This window comes from Colletotrichum paranaense, assembly GCF_030867605.1.
Source record: "Colletotrichum paranaense strain IMI 384185 chromosome Unknown Scaffold_17.1, whole genome shotgun sequence".
NCBI classification, from domain to species: domain Eukaryota; kingdom Fungi; phylum Ascomycota; class Sordariomycetes; order Glomerellales; family Glomerellaceae; genus Colletotrichum; species Colletotrichum paranaense.
The window spans coordinates 703,239-721,263 of NW_026848975.1; the positions used below are offsets into that span (position 1 = coordinate 703,239).

Genomic DNA, 18,025 nt, shown 5'->3' on the forward strand with positions numbered 1-18,025 from the left:
AAGCGGCCGTCTGCTCTCTTGACCGGTTCGAATCCTGCCTGCCCTATGTACCGTTCCTTCTCGGCGACGGTGCAACGAGGTAGACGCGTGAGTGTACGTGTGTTATGCACGCTCGCGGCTTCCGCTTGGTTTGTCTCGTCGTCACGAGTGAATTTTTCATATTCCTTCAACCTCGTCGAGTCATCTTCCGATTCTGGCTCTCTTTTGGCGTCGTGGTTTGGATGCCTATGTCAAGGATGGCGTGTGTATTGTATTGTGTGTGACTCGAGTGTACTTGGTCGGTTCCTCGGACCACAGTGCTCGATATTGGCGAACGGCATTCTCCTTGCCCCTCCCCTGCCTGAGAGACAGGCGTGTATACACCACCCCCTTTGGCTCTCGCTCGCGCGCAGGTTTGTGTAACCAGGATCAACCCAATCCAAGGTCCCCATGAGCGTTGATTGCGGAGAGGGGCCAACCGAAGCCCGGACACCACTCATGGGCTCATCCCTTCCCCTTCTCTCTTTCTCTCGTTCGTTTTGGCCCGCCGCCGCGCGGGGAACGGAAAAAAAAAAAAAAAAAAAGGCAGGCGACTCGTCGAGTAAGAGGAGAGAACTGAGGTGAAGAGGCGAGGAGAGAGAGAGAGAGCACAGGAGAGGAGACCCGGGACTAGCGCCAAGGGTCCCCGAAAGCTCTTCCCTCTCGACAAATGGATTGGCGGCAACGAGGGGCCTGTCAAAGAGGAACTCGAAGTTTCTCTCTCGTCCACTCATCCACCTCGTCCACTGGCCTCCGAAATGTACCTAGCTTGAATCCGGTTCGCCTCGAACGGCGCCTGTTCTTCTTCTGCTTCTCTCCTCTGGGCTGGCAGGCTGGCAGGCTGCCCCTCCCCTCCTCCCCTCTTCGCCTCCTCCCGCACCGCACACCGCACACGCCATACAAACCACCCATACAGACACCAGTGACCAGGCACGGGAGACATATCGATAGAGACGCCATGTGGGAACGAACAATCGTGTCTTTCAGGTTTAGTGGACCCCCCAGAGTAAAATTTGAACATTGCAGATCTGGAGGGGAAAAAAAAAGTCCTTTGCTTCTATTGTGCTGTTGTATTGAAGCTCTCGTTTCCTCCCCCTCAAGTTCCGTCCTTGTTGGAAAACTGTTTTCTTCCCTCGTGATTCTCCCTGACAGGCTACTCTTTGTTCTTCTTCCTTTGTTCCTGAGGGGAGAAGGGGGGCGCAGATGGGGGGGCCCGAGGGGGCAGTTTAGGTTGGTTGGTTAGGATCCGTCCCCCTTTGTGTTGGTTCGTTTTCCCAAGTACCGAAAGACACCAGCCCAGGCGCAGACGTAAAGAACAAAGAACAAGAAGAAGAAACCATGGAAAACAACAAGCGAAGATGTCTTTAGTTTGCTTGTTATTTCTGGACTTTTTAGTATCAACTAGGACTCTTTTTTTTTGTTTTGGGGTACTTGTCCGCGGTGACGTTGACTCTTTTCTCCTTCTCTGCCGACGCTTGAGCTTTGAGGGATGATACCAAGCCGCCATACTCAAAAACTCACGACCAAGCTCTTGGAAAACAGTACTGCTCATAAAAATAGCTGACAAGGAGAAAAGAGAGCCAGCACAATAAAGAAAATGGAAAAGAAAGAAAGACCGGCATACCATGGACCAAGCTACCTTACTTAGAACCTCAAACTAAGAGGAATGGATAATTTCACACCTCACACACCGGCAGTTCTATCACTTTTACTCTGGCCCCCCATCTGGCAAATGCCTTTCCGGAATCCGAAAAGTCCCCAATAGCGTCGCCGCCAGTTTACTATACACTTTTGGACCAAACCCAACCACCAACAGACCCGTTCGTTACGTGCCGTGCCATTGCCGCCGGCCGCCGCGTCCCCATGAAGTGGAAACCTACTTTGACCATTGAACACTTACGTTTGGTTTTATCCCTTCCCGCAATAACAAAAAAAAAAAGGAACCTTAGAAACGCGCCGCGGACGGACGGCCGAAACGGTCGCCTTTCCATCCCCCCCCCTCCCCATGCTTGATGCCGCTGTTCCCCGTGTGCCTGGGTTCTGCGGAGTAGGAGGATAGAATGAGGCTTGGTTGTAGGAAAGGACGCAGGCAAAGGCAGGCTAGGTCCCCGAGTTAGACAGCATCGGCGGTCCGGCCCCCAGGACTCTTTTTTTCTGCCCGTATGCGCACAGCAAACAACATATTTTCCTTTTTCCTTTCTTTTTCTTCTTCTTTTCTTACTCATGAGTCCAAGTGAGGGGGTCATTGGAGGTCGAAGTGGAAGTGGAAGAGGGGGGAAGTACCGTGCCGCGAAGGTAGACTCGGCGGCGGCACCGGCGGCCGCGGCAACAAGCGGTGGTGGCTCCTCATCTTCTTTCCCTCTTCCCCCGTTCCCATTTCCCCTTACCCTTCTCTTCTCCCCTCCCTGCTTTAGGTAGGTAGGTTCCCGTCACCAGTCATAAAAAAAAACATCAGTGCTGAAAAAACAAAGCTTCCCCCCATCCCCCCTCCACCAAGCGCGCGAACGCACGTTTATCGATATTAGAAGAAGCTTTAATCTGATATTAAAGGACGGGGAAACTACTGGTCTCGACTTCCTTGTTATGTCCTGCTAAAGCGGAAGATCTGTCCGTGCTTCTCTCCCTTCAAAGCATTAGTCGCCTGTGTGGCCTTTCCTTTCCCTTACCTTTAGCCCTTTTCAACCGTCGGATCAATATGACGTGTCACATATAGATGGGGGGTGGGACACACATTATTTTTTTGTTCCCTCGGGATTACGGACTTGAAGACAGGCGAGTAACGACAGCAAAGAGTCAAAAAGATCTTCAGCAAACAACGTTGAAGCTTTGGCACAAAACTCATTCTTCCTTGCTTTGTTCTTTTTGGCTTGTAAGACCTCTTACAAGCAAGAAACAGGAAATAACCACAGACAATGGTGACAATAGTGGCAATGCTACGCTTGGCTTCTTAAAAATGTGTTTTTTTGTTTCATTACTTTCTTTCCAAACCGCACACCACACCTTGTCGGGTTGTGTGGGTGTGTTGCTATGTGAGAGAGAGAGAACATGACAATCATGAGTAGAGAGAATCGTTGGAATGAAGTAGTAGTAGAAAAAAATAACCTCGGAATTTTTTGTAGCCCTCGCGGTGCTGCCAACTTCTGACTTCTGCAGAACGAAAAACACAACATGACATGATGGGGGGTGGGGAGGGAAAACAATAAAACGCATCCAATTCATGTGGGATGTAGATAAAAATGATAAGGTTACTGTGTGATATCTTTGCCGCCCAGTTCCTTTGCATCGCTTGCGCGATTTCGCCTTCGTAATACTCTCTCAACGTTTGGGATACTAGTAAAGATACGAGATGAAATGAAAAAAAAAAAGGTACGCAGCGGTTTTGACATGAAAAATACAACACTCCAGCATGTGTGGCGTGTCGGGCAATGGGTACTAAAATGAGTAAAAAGGCAGGACAGAAAATCAAAAACAGACGTGTGCCGTGAGGCAGACCAATCTTAACCCTTTCCGTTCCTTTGGGAAATGACTGTGTACGAAAAGAAAAGGTGTAGAACAAAGCAAATAAGAATGCAAGGACCAGTTTCCCGGATCTCGGGAAACCCGCGTATGGTATGCTCAAGCAAAAAACCTCCCACCATTTCCCAACCTCAGCCAGCCCCCAGCAAACACCAAAAAATCGAAAATCAAGACGATGCTGACCGTGGAATTTATTTTTTTGGCTGATCCTGGAAGCCGTTCCCGCCAATTCCCCCCTCCATCATGGAAACTCACTTGCTACAGAAGCTCATGCCCGCCTGCCTATGCCTGTCAAAGACCGATATGCGTTTCCCATGAACTTTGTAATGTATGCAACCTGAGTTCAATCGCATGGATCTCTTGACGTCGTTGCCGCTTTCGCCGGCATCGCTCGCAATAATCGAGGTGGAAGCGTAGTCTCCAAGGTTGTCGTGTGGAGAGATTTTCCAAAGCGAAGAGAGTACCTGGCCAGCAGATCCATTCCTATTTGCGTCGGACTGTGGCGGTCGATATCCGCGGAATAATTAGGTTCCCCTGAAGACGAAGGATCACGCTCTCCCCCCCTCCATGCGCCTCATCTCCTCACTTTCTCACTGGAGGACGGTTCAGCCTTCCCAGCATGTTCCTGTCAATGTCATTTGGAGTCGTGTCCACCAAGTTATTCAAGCTCATAACCGAGCTCGAGGATGCTGCTGGTGTGGAGGAATTGCTTTGTCGCTGGGTCGCTGCCGCGGCTCGCTCGTCTCCCGTCTGCGGGTGAGGTACTGCCGCCGGCTGTCCAGGGCTATGTCTAGCCGGAGGCGCTCTTGGATCATATCCGGGATGACCGCCTTGCGAGTAGCCCATGTAGCCTCCCGGGCTGCTGTGATTCGAGCTCGAGGCTGGTGAGCGACGTCGAGGATCGTCTGCAGAGTTCGGATCGGGTGGCGGAGGTCGGAGCTCGTCAACTTCATCGTCCCTCGGCCGCCGCCTTCCACGCTGCGCATCGTAGGGCGAGTAGCCGCCCGTTGGAGAAGGGAGTGGTTGTTGGTAGTAACCGCCGTTGCCAGGCTGAGGGGGATAACCCTGGGGGCCCGGTGGCGGAGGCAGCGAACCCGGAGGTAGAGGCTGCCCGTAAGCCCCATAGAGCGGCGTTCCCGGTGGAACACCTCCCTGGATGGCCGACACGGGCACAAATGCAGTCGAACTAGACGAAGATACGGGCTGGAATATGCACTCCTGGTTCATCCTGCTGCAGTTTACGCATTTGCCGCCAGGCGCACTCTGATAGCCGCTGCACCGAATCTGAAGCATTCCAAATTAGTCTCAAAGAGTTTCTCTGTCGCATCACTTTGGGGGAGAAGTACCTTTCTCTTTCTGCAGTACCTGCAAGCTATAGAGGTTCGTTGTCTTGGGGCAGCTTGCTGCATGGGAGGGCCTCCTTGACCGTAGTCGTATCTCGGTGCGCCTGGTGGGTAGTCGTATCGTGGACCACCAGGGCCAGGCGGAGGGTAGTCGGCGTAGCGACCCGGAGGAGGCGGGCCTTGGCGGTTGTGATACTCCTGATAGTAGGGGTCGCCATACTGCGGCGGAGGCTGGCGATTTCTGTAGTAGTCGTCCCTTCCATCTGGCGGGGGAGGATAAGTGGGAGATCTGGGGTCACCCGGGGGTTGCAACGGCGGCAGTTGCGGCGGATGACCACCCGGTTGCGGCGGCGGGTAGCCGTTAACGGAATTCGGGGAGGCGCTGTAATTGCTGGCGCGCGGATCGGCGCGCGGGTCACCCCGTGGATCGCCAGGGTAGGACCTCGGGTAGGCTGGTTGGCCGTAGGCGCCGTGGGGATCCTGAATGGAGGGAAGTGTTACTGGTGCGGCCATGTTGGGTCTATGATGTCTGTCGTCGTGGTATCTTGGGTCTTCGGGTGCTCCCACGGGGGGAAGTTGGTGTCGACCTTCGTCTTCTCGGTGTGTAGAAGGCGGCCCTCGTCCTTGCTCCTCTGCCATGCTCTGGTTGCGGCGAGTCCGCCCGGATGCCGCGACTGAACCTGCACTCTCGTCGCCGCGCGATGCTATCGTGTTGGCGAGCAGTGGGTGTCGTGGAGTGGTGTTTGTAGTTGGTGGTGTGGTTGAAAGGGGCCCTTGAGGCGAGATGCGATAATGGCCTGCGCGTTAGGTTGGCCTATCTGTTGAACCCTGCTAGCAAATAATTCCGACCAAGCACGGGAAGGACAAGAATCATGACCAAGCGGGCTGTGGCGGATAGAAGAGGGCGCAACCAGCCAAGTCGGTTGACTCGAGAAGCGCACGCGCACACAGAATGGTGGCGGTGGTGGGGGGATTTTTGGAGTCGAGTACAGATAGCGGGTGTCGTATAAGCCGTCGGAGAGCGCGGGCGCAAGAGTAAGCAGCGGCAGCTCAGTGCGTGAAAGGTAAGTACGGTGAGATTCGACAACGGGGCGGTACGGATGTTGGACCGCGTGGCTGGAATGATTAATTTTAAAAGTGGCGGCGGATTTGGCAATGATCCGACTCTCACAATGACGATAGCCGAATAAACGTGAGTGAATGCGTCTTTGAGTAGTGTCGCTGTTGTCGAGGAATGAAAGTGAGGTCAGGTTGGGATCATCAAACCGAGTAAGTCAGGTACTACTAAGTAGGAGACAATCCCGGAGTGTCGGCGACTTGTGTTTTGCCGGTGAGAGACAACAGTTGCAGGAGCAGCAGCAACGGCAGCAAGCAATTGATTGTGCAGACGGTGAAGCTTCTTAGGATGAAGGTATTGATGGTGACGAGGACGATGTTGCGGTCCCTGTTTTCCCTCTTCTTCTTCTTCTTCTTCTTCCTCTTTTTTTTTCTTCCTGTCCCTATTCAGTTTCTCCTTCCTTGCGACGGCAGAGAACCTAAAAGCGAGAGGAGGGGGTTTGCGATGCTGTTCCGATGAGATATAATGATGGATGAGGATTGTATGCGCGGTCGGTCGGCAGGTTGAAAGGGCAGAGAGAGCCAAGTCAGAAAGACAAGGAGCGACAGGCGCAGACAGCTCGAGGTGAGGTTGGAAGGTTTGTAAACGGAAAGAGAGGTAAGAGAGAAAGGTGAGGTAAGGCAGGCGAGGCAGAGCAGGCGCAAGGCGGGTAAAGTAATGTAAAAAGGGTAGGTAAGGCCCAGGTTGGCGGTGGAGTGGCAGGAGAGGGATTGTGCCAAAGATGTAAGAAACCAAGAGAAGAAAGAGGCGCTACTGCGTGAGGTAGAAGTATCCGTACCTTTGACGAGTACCCCGTACCGCCTCTACCGTACCGTACCGTACTCCGTATCTAGCTACCTTGCTGTGTAGACAGTAGACCACCTTGGACCTTGGACCATGGGACCAGCATCCGTACTCTGGGAACTTGGGACCTTTGGACTTGGATGGGCATGGAGCGGTGCGGTGCGGTCGGTACGGGGGGTAAGGGTAGGGGAAGGGAAGGGGAAGGGAAGGGAGGGAAAAGGGAAAGGGAAGGGGAGGTACCGCAGCATGGTACCCTCTCATCCACTTTCTGGGACGAAAGTGCCAGGGAAGACGCGGTACAGGTACCCATGTCCATGTCCCAAGGATCTCATGGATCCCACCCAAGGTCCCAAGGTCCCAAAGGTCTCAAGAGTCAAGCCAGGGAAAAAAGGCGTGCGCTGAAGTGTGGACACTGGGACACTGCCCTGGGATGGGAACCAAGAGGGTAAGGCAGGTACGTACTGCATGTATCGTGTACATGGGGTGCCAGCCTCGAGTCTCCTCTCCCCGGTACGTATCTTTCTACTCTTTGCGTGTGAGATGGGTGTGGCTCACCTTCCCCTGCCCCCTTCTTCCACCCCTCCCCCGGCCCAGGGGTGTGTGTGTGTGGTGGAGGAACAATACCTGATGGATTGATGAAGAGAGCATGGGAACAGGATGGCGGAAGGGCACCCAACAGCAGGGTCACAACAGTAGTGTAGTAACGGAAGCAGAGAGAGAGAGACAGCGGCAGGGCAGATATGCGGACACTCACACAACCTGCAAACTCACACTGTCTCTCTTGCTCTCTCATCTCGCTCACCTCACTTACTCACTCACTCATTCTGACCCTATGCTTACTCTTATTTGCTTTTGCGCTTCCTCCCACATACTCACTCACACACATCTCACATCTCACAACCACTGACCTACTATTGAGATAATGCTGCGTATGCCAGACGGTATAGCGAGGTACGAAAAGACCCTGCACCTATGCTCTTCAAATGCCCACACGCCGGATACGCCAGACGATCTGGCGGATGCTGAAGTGTGGTGAGGCAAAGGCAGTGTAAGGCAAGGAAGCGTGCCGCACCGTAACCTCCTCGACAGTCCCGTTGCCGCTGCGCAGGGAATCGGACGGCATGCGCGTCAAATCTGAGTAACGTCGCTCAGATGGCCAAAACCTGGTGTTGGGGGGCGACGTAATTTTTTTCTTTGTCTTTTCTTCTTGGGTCTTTTTTTTGGTGTGCCTTCACTCTCTTGGCCCCTCAAGGTGTTGTTTGGTAGTGAGGTTGGCGATAGTCAAAGGCCGACTGTAGGCACTCGACTCGATTTCTTTCTTGACTGATGTTGCGGACCATAAAGGGTCTCTTAGGAACTTTGGATGGCAAGTAAGGTACTCGGAGACCATATGACACGAAGACCTTGAGGTACCGACCGCGAGGAGCCACATCAAAGTTGCAGCCTTATTGCCGGTCGCTTGTTGTCTATTCGAGATTGAGTTGCAGTGCTCCTGTTTTGTCCTGTTCTAATGTCTTGGTCCAGCGTGCGGTGTGCAATAAACACGGGCGGTTGTATGCGAGATGGAGGTAAAATGGCAGTCGTTCCATGATACTACTCCTGGATGCAACCTTGGCCGCTTAACCCGGGGAGTTTGCCTCTACTGGAGTTAGGCAGCGCACTGTCGAAGATGGGATGAGATATTGGTAGGGAATAGAACGGCTGAGTGACGGCGATAGCTGGAGAGGAGAGAGGGGAATCATCCTGAAGCAACCACCCTCAGACAAAAGGCACGCTGTCCGGGCAGGGCTCAGAACACGCAGGGTGTAGAAGATGTAGGCCCGGGTCCGGGTCCGGGCCCAGGTTCAGGTACGAGGCAAACAGGGTGCCAAACCTCGGGTACCTTGGAAGACGGCAGTGTGCGGTGCGGGTGCGGATAGGTGGTTAGATGATGGGATCTGGATGGAAGGGTTGGTAATGCGGCTTGGGGTGCAGTAAGGTAAGGTAGATGATGTCTGAAGAACTTCCGCTGATGGTGGCGATGACGACAGTATCCATACCTGGGTGTAGCAGTCCTGAACATGGAGAGGATGAAGACGGCCGCGAAGAGAATCAATCTCTTGGCCAGCAGAAAGGTAAGGTATATCAAAGAGTGTGAGCGTCTGCAACAAAACTTGTCGGCGCGCAAGACAAATGGTCACCTGGTACCAGTGAGATGCAATCGACAAGACGATCAAGGCCAAACCCACGACCAACACGACATTCTCTTCTTGTTCCTGGTCCTACTCCTTGCTCCTCCTTCTCCTGGTGCCTCTGCATTTCTTACCTTGTCGCTGCTGCTCCTATTTTGCTAACCCGAAAGCCCTTGCGCCATTCTACCTATACCTGCAAGCTGCACCAGATGGGAATGGGATGGGAATCTGCTGTCACTCAGTACTACCGCACACACACACACATATACACCCAGGTACCAAGACAGACACACACACACACCCCTCCCCATGGCTCTCGCTCTCTGTCTCTCTTTCTCTCTCTCTCTCATCATCGCTCTGCTTCCGCCCTCCCTCTGCCCCCCCCCCCTTTCACCCATCTCTTGCTCGCCGTATGTACTGCGTATGTGCTCCAGGTTCTAGTTTCCGTACATACACCCCCTGCTCCCACCATACATTCAGAGTGTGGATGGCGCAAAGTGGACCCGAGCGGGAATGGCACAGCGGACGGATCATGTCGCACCGCCCAATGGGTGACTTTATCGTGGGCGGGAGTATCCCCTCCCTTCCCCTTAGGTCCCCTTCTTCTACCTAGGGGCCGTGGTCTTGCTCCAACACCGGCGCCGCCTCCAGCTGGGGAGCTGCCTGCCTTTAGTTCCCCGTTACCAGGTACGTACTATGAGCCCGTGGTAAGATATTGTCGGTAAAATGATGGATTTTTTGCAGCACCACCTACGCCGTACTGTGCAGTTACGGATACGATACCCTGCCATCATCCACCGCCTCCAAGAGCCCACACCATGCCGCCCATTTGCAGAAATTAACATGTTAGCAGACGAAAAGAAGGGAGAGGAGGAGGAGGAAGAAAGGGAAAAAAACCACGCAGGGACCCGACAATTGGAGGGCAGAAGCTGAGCTACCACCACTACTACTACCACTACTACTACCACTACTACTACCACCACCACAACCCCTCCTACCAAAGTCAGAAAGTCAAGATACCAAGGTGCAAGGCAAGACAAGACGAAAGGTACCGCCGGCGGGGTGGAAAGAAAACGGCCGGGCATTAGGCCCTTTTCCCTCTCCCTTCTCGCCTGCCGACAACAAGCCAACCCATCGAGGTAACGTCAGCTACACAACACCGGCTTAACTCGACACTAGTGCGTGCAGCTAGGTATCTAGACTTGAACAAGTCCAGCTGGCCCTCCTCGGCGTTAGCCAACCAGACCAAGATTTGGAGACTCGGCTTCTGTTCTGCTCTGGGCTCTTTGCTCGCTTCACCTGTATCTGTTTCAGCGTCTTTTCCGTCCGAGGGCGAAATAATCACCTTTTTTCCAGACGTAGGACGGCACGTTACGACGCTGGAGGCAAACAAAACGGCCCGAGAAGAAAATTTCTTGGTTCCTAATTGAGCCCGGCTGTAGTGTCCCAAGGGATGGGTGCTCTGCCCCAAACACACAGTTCAGCGTGTTATGTCCCATGTCACCCCAGATCTCCAATGCCTATGCGAAGCCCAAAAAAAAAACTAAAACACCCCCCCCCCCCCAAAAAAAAAAAAAACTTCCAAAGCTGTACAATTGGCAAACAACGAGGCGAGTCTTGGGATAAGTGCGTAACCGATTCTCAGCGACTCCTGATATGGGCAGCTTTTCTGTCTTAACCAGTCTTCTTTGGGGTAGGTATGCTGCCATGCCAAATTCGCAAAATAGTCCTCTGCAGCTTTCCCTCGCCAGTCGCAACATCTCAATGAATATCCAGCCAAGAAGCCGAAACAGGCACTGGCAAAATCATACAAGACCACCGAAGATGGTTGCATATGTAGGAGAGATAGAGGAGAGTACGGCATGGTTGAACAGAGAGGTACGGTGGGACAAAGAGAAAGCGGCAAAAAAACAAGAAGAAGAGAAGAAGAAGCAAGAGGAAAGAAGGCAGAAACAAACAAGGCGGGGTGATGCAAGTCCGCGACTGCGTGTCTTCTATCGTTATGCGAAGATAGCAAAAATTGTCGGTTCGAGTCGGCAAAGGCCAAGAATCTCAGCCCGTTTACTGCTGATGAGTGTGGTTCGGCCGAAATCTCTTTGCAGCTCTCACAGCATGCGTGATACACTATCGCCGTCCCTCGTCTCTACAAACCCAATAGCCATTTTGTTTGTCCACCGGTGGTGGGAAATACTTCTGAGCCATGACGGTTATTGCGGGCCCTCGCCGTCAATGCTATCACTTGGGTACCCGAGAGAACGACGGATGGCGCTCCGCCCCCCGCCCCCCTTCTTCCTCCTTCGTCATACCTAGCATGGCTCCGGCTCGCGCCGGATCGTTGAATTCGGATGACCTCGTGACAAAGAAGGAGCGCAGTCTGGGGTTCCGGCAAAAACGTATCAAGAGTAACAGAACAAAGGATCGGCTGCGGACCTGCGGTCGGCGGCTCGTACTGGGACCGCAGGCCCAGGTCTTCGTGGCTTGGAAGATCAATTAGCACAAGAAGGTAAGGGTCCGTCGAATTGGCCGCTCTGGTGATTCAAATTCGTTGCCGCGAGTCTGTTGTCACTTCACTCCGTCGCCCAGGGCCTAAAACTTCGGGTGTTGTCCGAGTTAGACCGTGTGCTCTGTCCGTCATGGGTGGGCAGATGGTCAGAGGGTGGTCAAAACGGGGAGATATTTTGCAAGGAGCCATCTCGAAAAACAGCGTACAAGCATGTATTATTGAAATCGGGCTTGGTGTATCCGTATGCAATGGCAAACTGGCACTCCGTGTCGCGAAGGCGGGTTCCGTTGTATCTATGTTGCTGAAAGCCTTTTCCTATCCAGGTCGCTGATAGTAGTACAGCAGGCTGTGCCTCGTCTGGGCAGCCACTGTTGGTGCACGCTGTGGGATGGAATCGCCTTTCGTCACATACCGAACAAGGGGCCGTAGCCTCGAGGACTCCGATAGATAGGCAGAACAAACAGTGCAGTGGCTCAGACTGTCGAATTTCTCTGCCTCAAGAACATCGACTGAGTTACCATTTCCGAATGTCGTAACTCCATTTGTTCATTCGCATGCCCCTTACTTCCTTTGGCTTAACTGTAGTCCAGGTTGACTCGTACAGCCCTCCCTCGGTAGCTCGCGCCCCCAGTTCTGGGTCTGCCCTATTGGCGGCTGGCAGTACAGGGTATCTTAGGTACGGCCCTCGCCGGTGTTGTCCGTGGGCGGGCGACGTGGAAGAAAGTGGTGGAAGATGTGGAGTACCGCACCAAACAGGGAAAACGTGCGCCTTGGCTTGACTGGCCGCGTCTAATCCCGTGTCTGAACCCACCAGCCCGGGCGGCGGTCGCAGATCTGGCCGCAGGCAAGGCGAGCAGTGTGTGTGTGTGTGCGGATATTTTGGCTTGCTGTTTGAAGACCAGCCACGACTACTCAAGGGGAGGATACAGCAGCACCTCGGATACCGATCCTGGCCGAAGAAGCTGCCCAAAATCAGTCGCTGGCTGCTGCTGTGTGCGCCATTGTCTGACACCTGCGGTGCCTCCGCCACCCCTACCCTGCCTGCCTGCTTGGAACTGGGAGTCAGCATCATCCGAGAGTACCTCATTCGTACATTCATCTTGGCTTCAGATGAAATGCAAATGATCTGTTTCATGCCCTCAAAGACGAGAAACTGCCCTACTACATACATTGTGGAGCTGTGATGGTTGTCTTAAGTCGAAATGACAAGGTGCGACGAAATCTTCTGCGCGACATTGAATCTAGGGTGTTGTTCTGTGGAGAGGACACGAGGGTTGGAATGCCAGTCCACGCATCCCATCTGTTGCCTTGGTAGGGTCTCTGTTCCTACCACGCAAATTAGATCCTGGTGTCTTGTATTTCTAGGAGGTGTCTCAGCGCGGGACGCTCCTCTCGCCTCGTCTGAGTCTTTGTGATGCTCGATCTCTGTACGCCCACGCAGTAAAAACCTCTGACGCAACAGTCTTAGCCTGGCTGAGGGCTGTTTGTCACCAGCTACTGCACTTGCAGTGGGCGGGAAATGAGTCTGTATACGTAGCGTGCGCTCAATACTGAGCCGCAGTGGCCACGCATTTTGCTAGACTGACGGCAAGCATGACCGGACCGAGCTTAAGGAATCACGTAGCCGTACTTAAAGGTCGAGGAGACTAGGTTGAGCGGAAATGTCAGGCTAAGTCAGTCCAGTCATAAAGCAGAACAGCTGCCCAACTCTCACGGGTTTCGCGGGAGGACCGCAGCACACGCGCGGACGGGCAAACCTTGGCATGCCCGCGTTTCTCCGTGTTGCGGATCTTGCCGTGGAACGCCGACGGGAGGCGAGCTTCTGGGTGCCGTAGCCGGGGTCTCGTTGCCTCGAAGCCCGTGAACTCCGTCGCAGTAGAGTGTACGAATGATAACGGCGGTGCGGAGGCAAAGGCACAGGGCAAACCTGGGAGGAACCCAGGGGAGCTCTCATTTTGTGCAATAAAAAAGAACCCAGTTTGATGCAAAGTCGACTGGGCATCCCAATTTCGGGTACGATCATACGAACGCGTTGAGTCGCGTCTCAAGGCACGGCCCAGCTGACGTTGGAAGGCCGGATCCAGTGGGATGGGCCTGGAGGACGCGGGTCGCGATGTTGCGGTTGGGGTGATGGTACTCTGCATCCGTAGAGAGTCAGAGACTGATTGAGATGTGAATATGCAGACGCGATGACCCCAACAACACTGTTGTTGCGCAGACGTATCCGTGGCTGATTGTGATCGGTACGTATACAAGGGGACTGCAATGTCGAGTAGGGTAGGTACTGAGTCTCCGTACGGGTACCACCACCACAGCAGTAGCAGCAGCAGCACTGGTAACAAATCCCTGCCTGGCTGCTAGCTGCGTGAGCCTGCGTCACAGCGCTTCGTGGTCCTGTGATGTCTTCTCCCTGCGCCTCGCCGCTCCATGCTTGTTTGTGGGCAGCAACGGAATAGATCAACCAACGGGTCTCGATCGGAACGAACCCCCGTCCACTCAGGTGGGCTGAGACGCTGAGGAATCCATGTGTAAGGTGGTATGCATCCTGGGCTTCTTCTGCCAAACGAATGGCAGCTAGCGCTCCACGACAAGTGAACTGTGAGCGTAGTGGTATGCCAGGCTCCCGAAACCCCAAAACCACTCAAACCATCATGCCCTTGTCGGCATCATCAACTCCACAGTAACCCGGGCGGGAAATCTGCGGTAATCGGGTTTCACATATACCAGACGGCGTATTTTATCGAGTCCTTTATCAACGAATGACCGAGAATTAAGCCAACCAGGAGCGTTCCGATTCAGTGCGATGAGGTGGGCTAGGATGACCGTTCGACGCCCAATATTCCTATAGCAAAAAATTGTTGAGTTGTAGCAAAATCGAGTCTAGGGTGCTGAACTCGCTCTGCCAGACTGCGTCGTCGCTTCGGCCGTGAATGGCTGAAGCCTACCTCATCTTTCGGCAGGTCGCGCGATGGCCCGCGTTCGGCTGTAGGAGCCAAACAGAAACCGTTGCACTCGATCTGTTCCTCTCGTCAGGGGCGTTGTTGATAATCATACTCTTTTGCATGGCTCATGTTTACCTAGGGAAAGAAACGGCAAGCTTCAGTAGGCCTCGGCGTGGTGTCTGATTCAATAGTGCGAGGTGCCCAAACTGAGCCGGAAGAAGCAATTTCTGGCCAAAGACGCCAAGGCTGAAAGAAGAATAGCTGGAGTTCGATGATGCCAGGAGGAAGGTAAAAAGAAAAGAAGAAGAAAAAAAGGATACCGCGCCATTCGCGATCGAATACCTTCTGGTTATTTTCCAGAGTCAAGCGACCGAGCGATGTCGCAAATCTCTAATGTCCTTTGCCTTGGTCCGAGATAGCCAATTTGCGACTGTTGTAAGATTCTCAAAAGGGTGGGCCCCAATTTGCGTCTACCAGTGATCGCTTGTCCTTATCCTGTCCAAGGATCACTGTGCAACGGCGCAAATGTACTTGCCAACGTGAATGATCGATAGTCGTTTTCAATTTCGTACTGTGCTTCGTCCAAAGGGGAGAATTTCCTTTTCTCAGCCTGGTGGATCGCTTGACAGAGTCGTCTGTTGTCAGAACTTGTCGCTACTTGGAAGACAAATGCCATGCCTCCACACCAATGACGATAATCAGCGAGCTGTTGGCCGAACTTGCACAGTACAACTAGACAGATTAATCGGCGGATCATGTTCGCATCAAGACCGTGCCCTTGGCAGAACTCTCTTAACTGTTCTCGTTGGCTGGCGCTGTCGTAATGATGCGCGTTTGTCGTTGACCTTGTCTTCAGCTCTCGGCTGGCTCTGTTTCTTTGGATTGATCATGCCCGTTTGGCCCACTGCTCTGCAAGCTTCCGGCGAATATCATGGCAATGGATGATGATGGGCCGGTCAGCAGGTTCGCCCCTCAGTAAGCCCAGGGGGTAATGGGCCAGGGCGCCCATCCTGCACCACTGAGATGCCGCCCGGGTACCCTCTCCTGAGCTCTTGTCTGGGCCCGTGTTGCTTCCAGGCCGCGTGCGGATGGAACCATATCCCCCCCACCCCATGATGCCTGCCAGCCCCCCTGCTCTGTCTGCCCTGGCTGGTGTGCCCGCACTTGTGGTCGCTCTTCCGGGCTGGTCGGTGACCCAGAACTGGGACGGGAACTGGCGGTAATCTGACAGCGAAAGCTGTTCCTACCCCAAGTCCTGGTGGAGCAGGTATAGAGTGTGTGGAACCGCGCGGCCGACGTGGAATGGCCCAAAGGCTCCCAGGATAAGGGGCTCTTGGAAACACTTACGCCACTGGTACGGGAACGGCTCTGAGCTCTCCAACTGGGCTCACTGTCTTGCTCGCCCGAAATCTCCAGTTTGCTCTGAATCACGTCGAACATGGGCCAATGAAGTGCGTTACCAGGAAGCAAGCAGGCTAAATGAGGCATTAGCATTGGCATCATGTTCAAATATAGCCCTAGCGTGCGCGGACTCACCACATGGTTTTATAAATTGTCGAGGAATGGCAGCCAGCCTGTGTATCATTCCGCACTTCAAAGCGATCTCCTAGAGATCGAAACCTCTGTTATTTTGACGGGCAGGTAGGAAATCTGGACAGGACGGGCACGGCATGTCTGGCGTACCTGCTAGCCGAGTTGCTGCTACGAACGTCCGCCCACTTCCATTCTTCTCGTCCTGCTCGATCGTTCTGTTAACCTCGGCGGCAAGTCGCGAAACGAATTGAAGAGGTGGATATGTCGATTGTGGACAACCATAAAGAAGACGGCGAGCCGCGATAGCTGTGGCTCGATGTTCCCAAAGGATATATTGCTGTGCCTCGTGGTTGCGCACAGTGGCATTTGATGTTTGGGGGCTAGCGAGTGCGTCCACCAGTGTCCCGTCCCATCACATCCGAGCCAACCCACAGGTGATCCCCTGCTATTCCGTCACAGTTGGTGTGGTTGGTAAAGTTGAAGTTAAAGGCGGTCGGGATACCCTGTCTGTTTGTCCATGTGTCTGAACAGATGAAATCGATGCGACGCTAAAGTGTGTAAAGTGTGTGACGGTGTGACCTGGTGCATGATACACAGCGGGGTTGAGGCCTTGAAGGGGTGATACGTGAAGCAGATGGGACGGGCGGGAACTCCCACAGCGATGCCATGTGCTTGTGGCCAGCCATGCACCATGTCGGCCGAGAGCGCGTCAACGGTTTTGGCACTTGGCTTTGATGTGCAAGGATCAGCCTGGTCCGTCGGGCCCTGCTGACTTGTGAGGTTTTGACGATATTATAGCCACGATAGAAGGCGGGGCGGGGCATGGTGCTGGTGTGCGAGAGAAATTGGCCAAATCCACGACACCTGTTAAGTACCAATCAAGAAGGCAAGCAACAGCTATCTGGTACTGAGGTGAGATGAGTTTCGGCGGTCAGATATCGTCGTAGTGGAAGAGAAAGCGTTGACATTGGAGATGGATGCGAAATATTAGTTCTCCCCGACACATGCGCAAGGCATCTGTAGACTGAGTCGGAGGAGGAGTAGGACAGGTACCTTGGCAGACTCGGACAAGAAAGACCTGGGGAGGTGCTTGCCCTCCTCTGGTATCGACCAACTAGAAGGAGCCTTGGAGTTGCCTTCTTACTTACCTTCCTTCGTCCTCGGATAGGTTGGTGCCTTCCATGATGAGCCTGCCTGTGAATCGAAATTGAATGCGGCAGGTCTCCTCTTCATTGCCAGATCTCGGGAAGGGAAGGAACACGGCGGATGAGTCGGTGCATGCTCAACGTGCCTGCCTAAAGTACCCGCCTACCTTCTCCAAGAAAGAAGAATGAGATACGGATACATAACGTAAATACCTTAGGTACTATCCGTCAGGACCTTCAAGTTCGGGTTATCCCAGGAACTCGGAGAGGATCATCATCAAATCAAACAGGCGCGGGCGCATGGCTAGTCGGAGTATTCCGTGGCCGGGACGGTGAATAGAAGGCAAGGTAAGGCAAGGCAGGTAAGGTAGGTGTGCATCACTGGGCACATACCTTGGTAGACATTGCTGCCATCCTCGCCTTCCAAATAAGCGACTTGGATAGCGCGATCGCCTCAATTAAGGTAAGGTACCACGAATCATGAAACTCTTTTCCGCATCGTGAGCTCCTTCCGTTCATCGATTAAGGCGCACAACAAGGGAAGGTAGGAGGACAAGGCAAAGCCGTTGGTACCTGCCCAGATACCGGGCGCAGGCGTGACAGGTAGGGTACCTTCCCATAGAACTGGGTGAAGGCGGGAGCGTCGCGTCGATCGGGGTTCTTTGCCCGTCTTCTTCGGAGCTGGCCCCGTCTTCTCAGCGAATAGGCGATTGGGCAGTGGTGAAATTTGCCTTGGGATCCCTGTTTCCCTTTCCTTTTTTTTTCCTTTTCTCCCCCCTTCCCTCCTTCCGTTTTCCCCCCTACACGTTTTGGTGAGAGAGATCCCTCCCACCCTCCTCTGAGGCTCCTTCTTCCATCTTCCCCTCCCCCTCCTCCACATTAGATCACGTCGCTTTAACTTTCTCAGCTTCTTTTCCATCATCCTGCAGGGCTCTCATCGGGCCATCCTCATCG

The 18,025-nt window shown here is 53.6% G+C and overlaps 7 protein-coding genes across 7 annotated transcripts; 2 read left to right on the top strand and 5 right to left on the bottom strand.

Moving 5' to 3' along the window:
- Positions 1-45: 45 nt before the first annotated feature.
- Positions 46-402, top strand: CPAR01_15047 (uncharacterized protein; the record flags this gene model as incomplete). The annotated part of the gene is made up of 1 exon (XM_060499297.1): positions 46-402. One exon carries the CDS (start codon positions 46-48, stop codon positions 400-402), a length of 357 nt encoding a protein of 118 aa, XP_060342222.1.
- Positions 403-2,856: 2,454 nt separating this feature from the next.
- On the bottom strand, positions 2,857-3,237 carry CPAR01_15048 (uncharacterized protein; the record flags this gene model as incomplete). Its single annotated transcript, XM_060499298.1, has 1 exon — positions 2,857-3,237. One exon carries the CDS (start codon positions 3,235-3,237, stop codon positions 2,857-2,859), a length of 381 nt encoding a protein of 126 aa, XP_060342223.1.
- Positions 3,238-4,116: 879 nt separating this feature from the next.
- CPAR01_15049 (uncharacterized protein) lies at positions 4,117-5,751 on the bottom strand (the record flags this gene model as incomplete). The annotated part of the gene is made up of 3 exons (XM_060499299.1): positions 4,117-4,807; positions 4,900-5,674; positions 5,727-5,751. 3 exons carry the CDS (start codon positions 5,749-5,751, stop codon positions 4,117-4,119), a joined length of 1,491 nt encoding a protein of 496 aa, XP_060342224.1.
- A 2,870-nt stretch (positions 5,752-8,621) lies between these two features.
- On the bottom strand, positions 8,622-8,981 carry CPAR01_15050 (uncharacterized protein; the record flags this gene model as incomplete). The annotated part of the gene is made up of 1 exon (XM_060499300.1): positions 8,622-8,981. A coding segment is annotated over one exon (360 nt), but the record flags the coding sequence as incomplete, so codon positions are not given.
- Positions 8,982-13,735: 4,754 nt separating this feature from the next.
- Positions 13,736-13,960, top strand: CPAR01_15051 (uncharacterized protein; the record flags this gene model as incomplete). The annotated part of the gene is made up of 1 exon (XM_060499301.1): positions 13,736-13,960. A coding segment is annotated over one exon (225 nt), but the record flags the coding sequence as incomplete, so codon positions are not given.
- Positions 13,961-14,392: 432 nt separating this feature from the next.
- Positions 14,393-14,707, bottom strand: CPAR01_15052 (uncharacterized protein; the record flags this gene model as incomplete). Its single annotated transcript, XM_060499302.1, has 2 exons — positions 14,393-14,468; positions 14,529-14,707. Coding segments are annotated over 2 exons (255 nt in total), but the record flags the coding sequence as incomplete, so codon positions are not given.
- A 658-nt stretch (positions 14,708-15,365) lies between these two features.
- CPAR01_15053 (uncharacterized protein) lies at positions 15,366-17,109 on the bottom strand (the record flags this gene model as incomplete). Its single annotated transcript, XM_060499303.1, has 5 exons — positions 15,366-15,868; positions 16,077-16,306; positions 16,359-16,474; positions 16,584-16,698; positions 17,075-17,109. The coding sequence occupies 5 exons, from the start codon at positions 17,107-17,109 to the stop codon at positions 15,366-15,368; spliced, it is 999 nt and encodes a 332-aa protein (XP_060342228.1).
- Between the last annotated feature and the right edge of the window lie 916 nt (positions 17,110-18,025).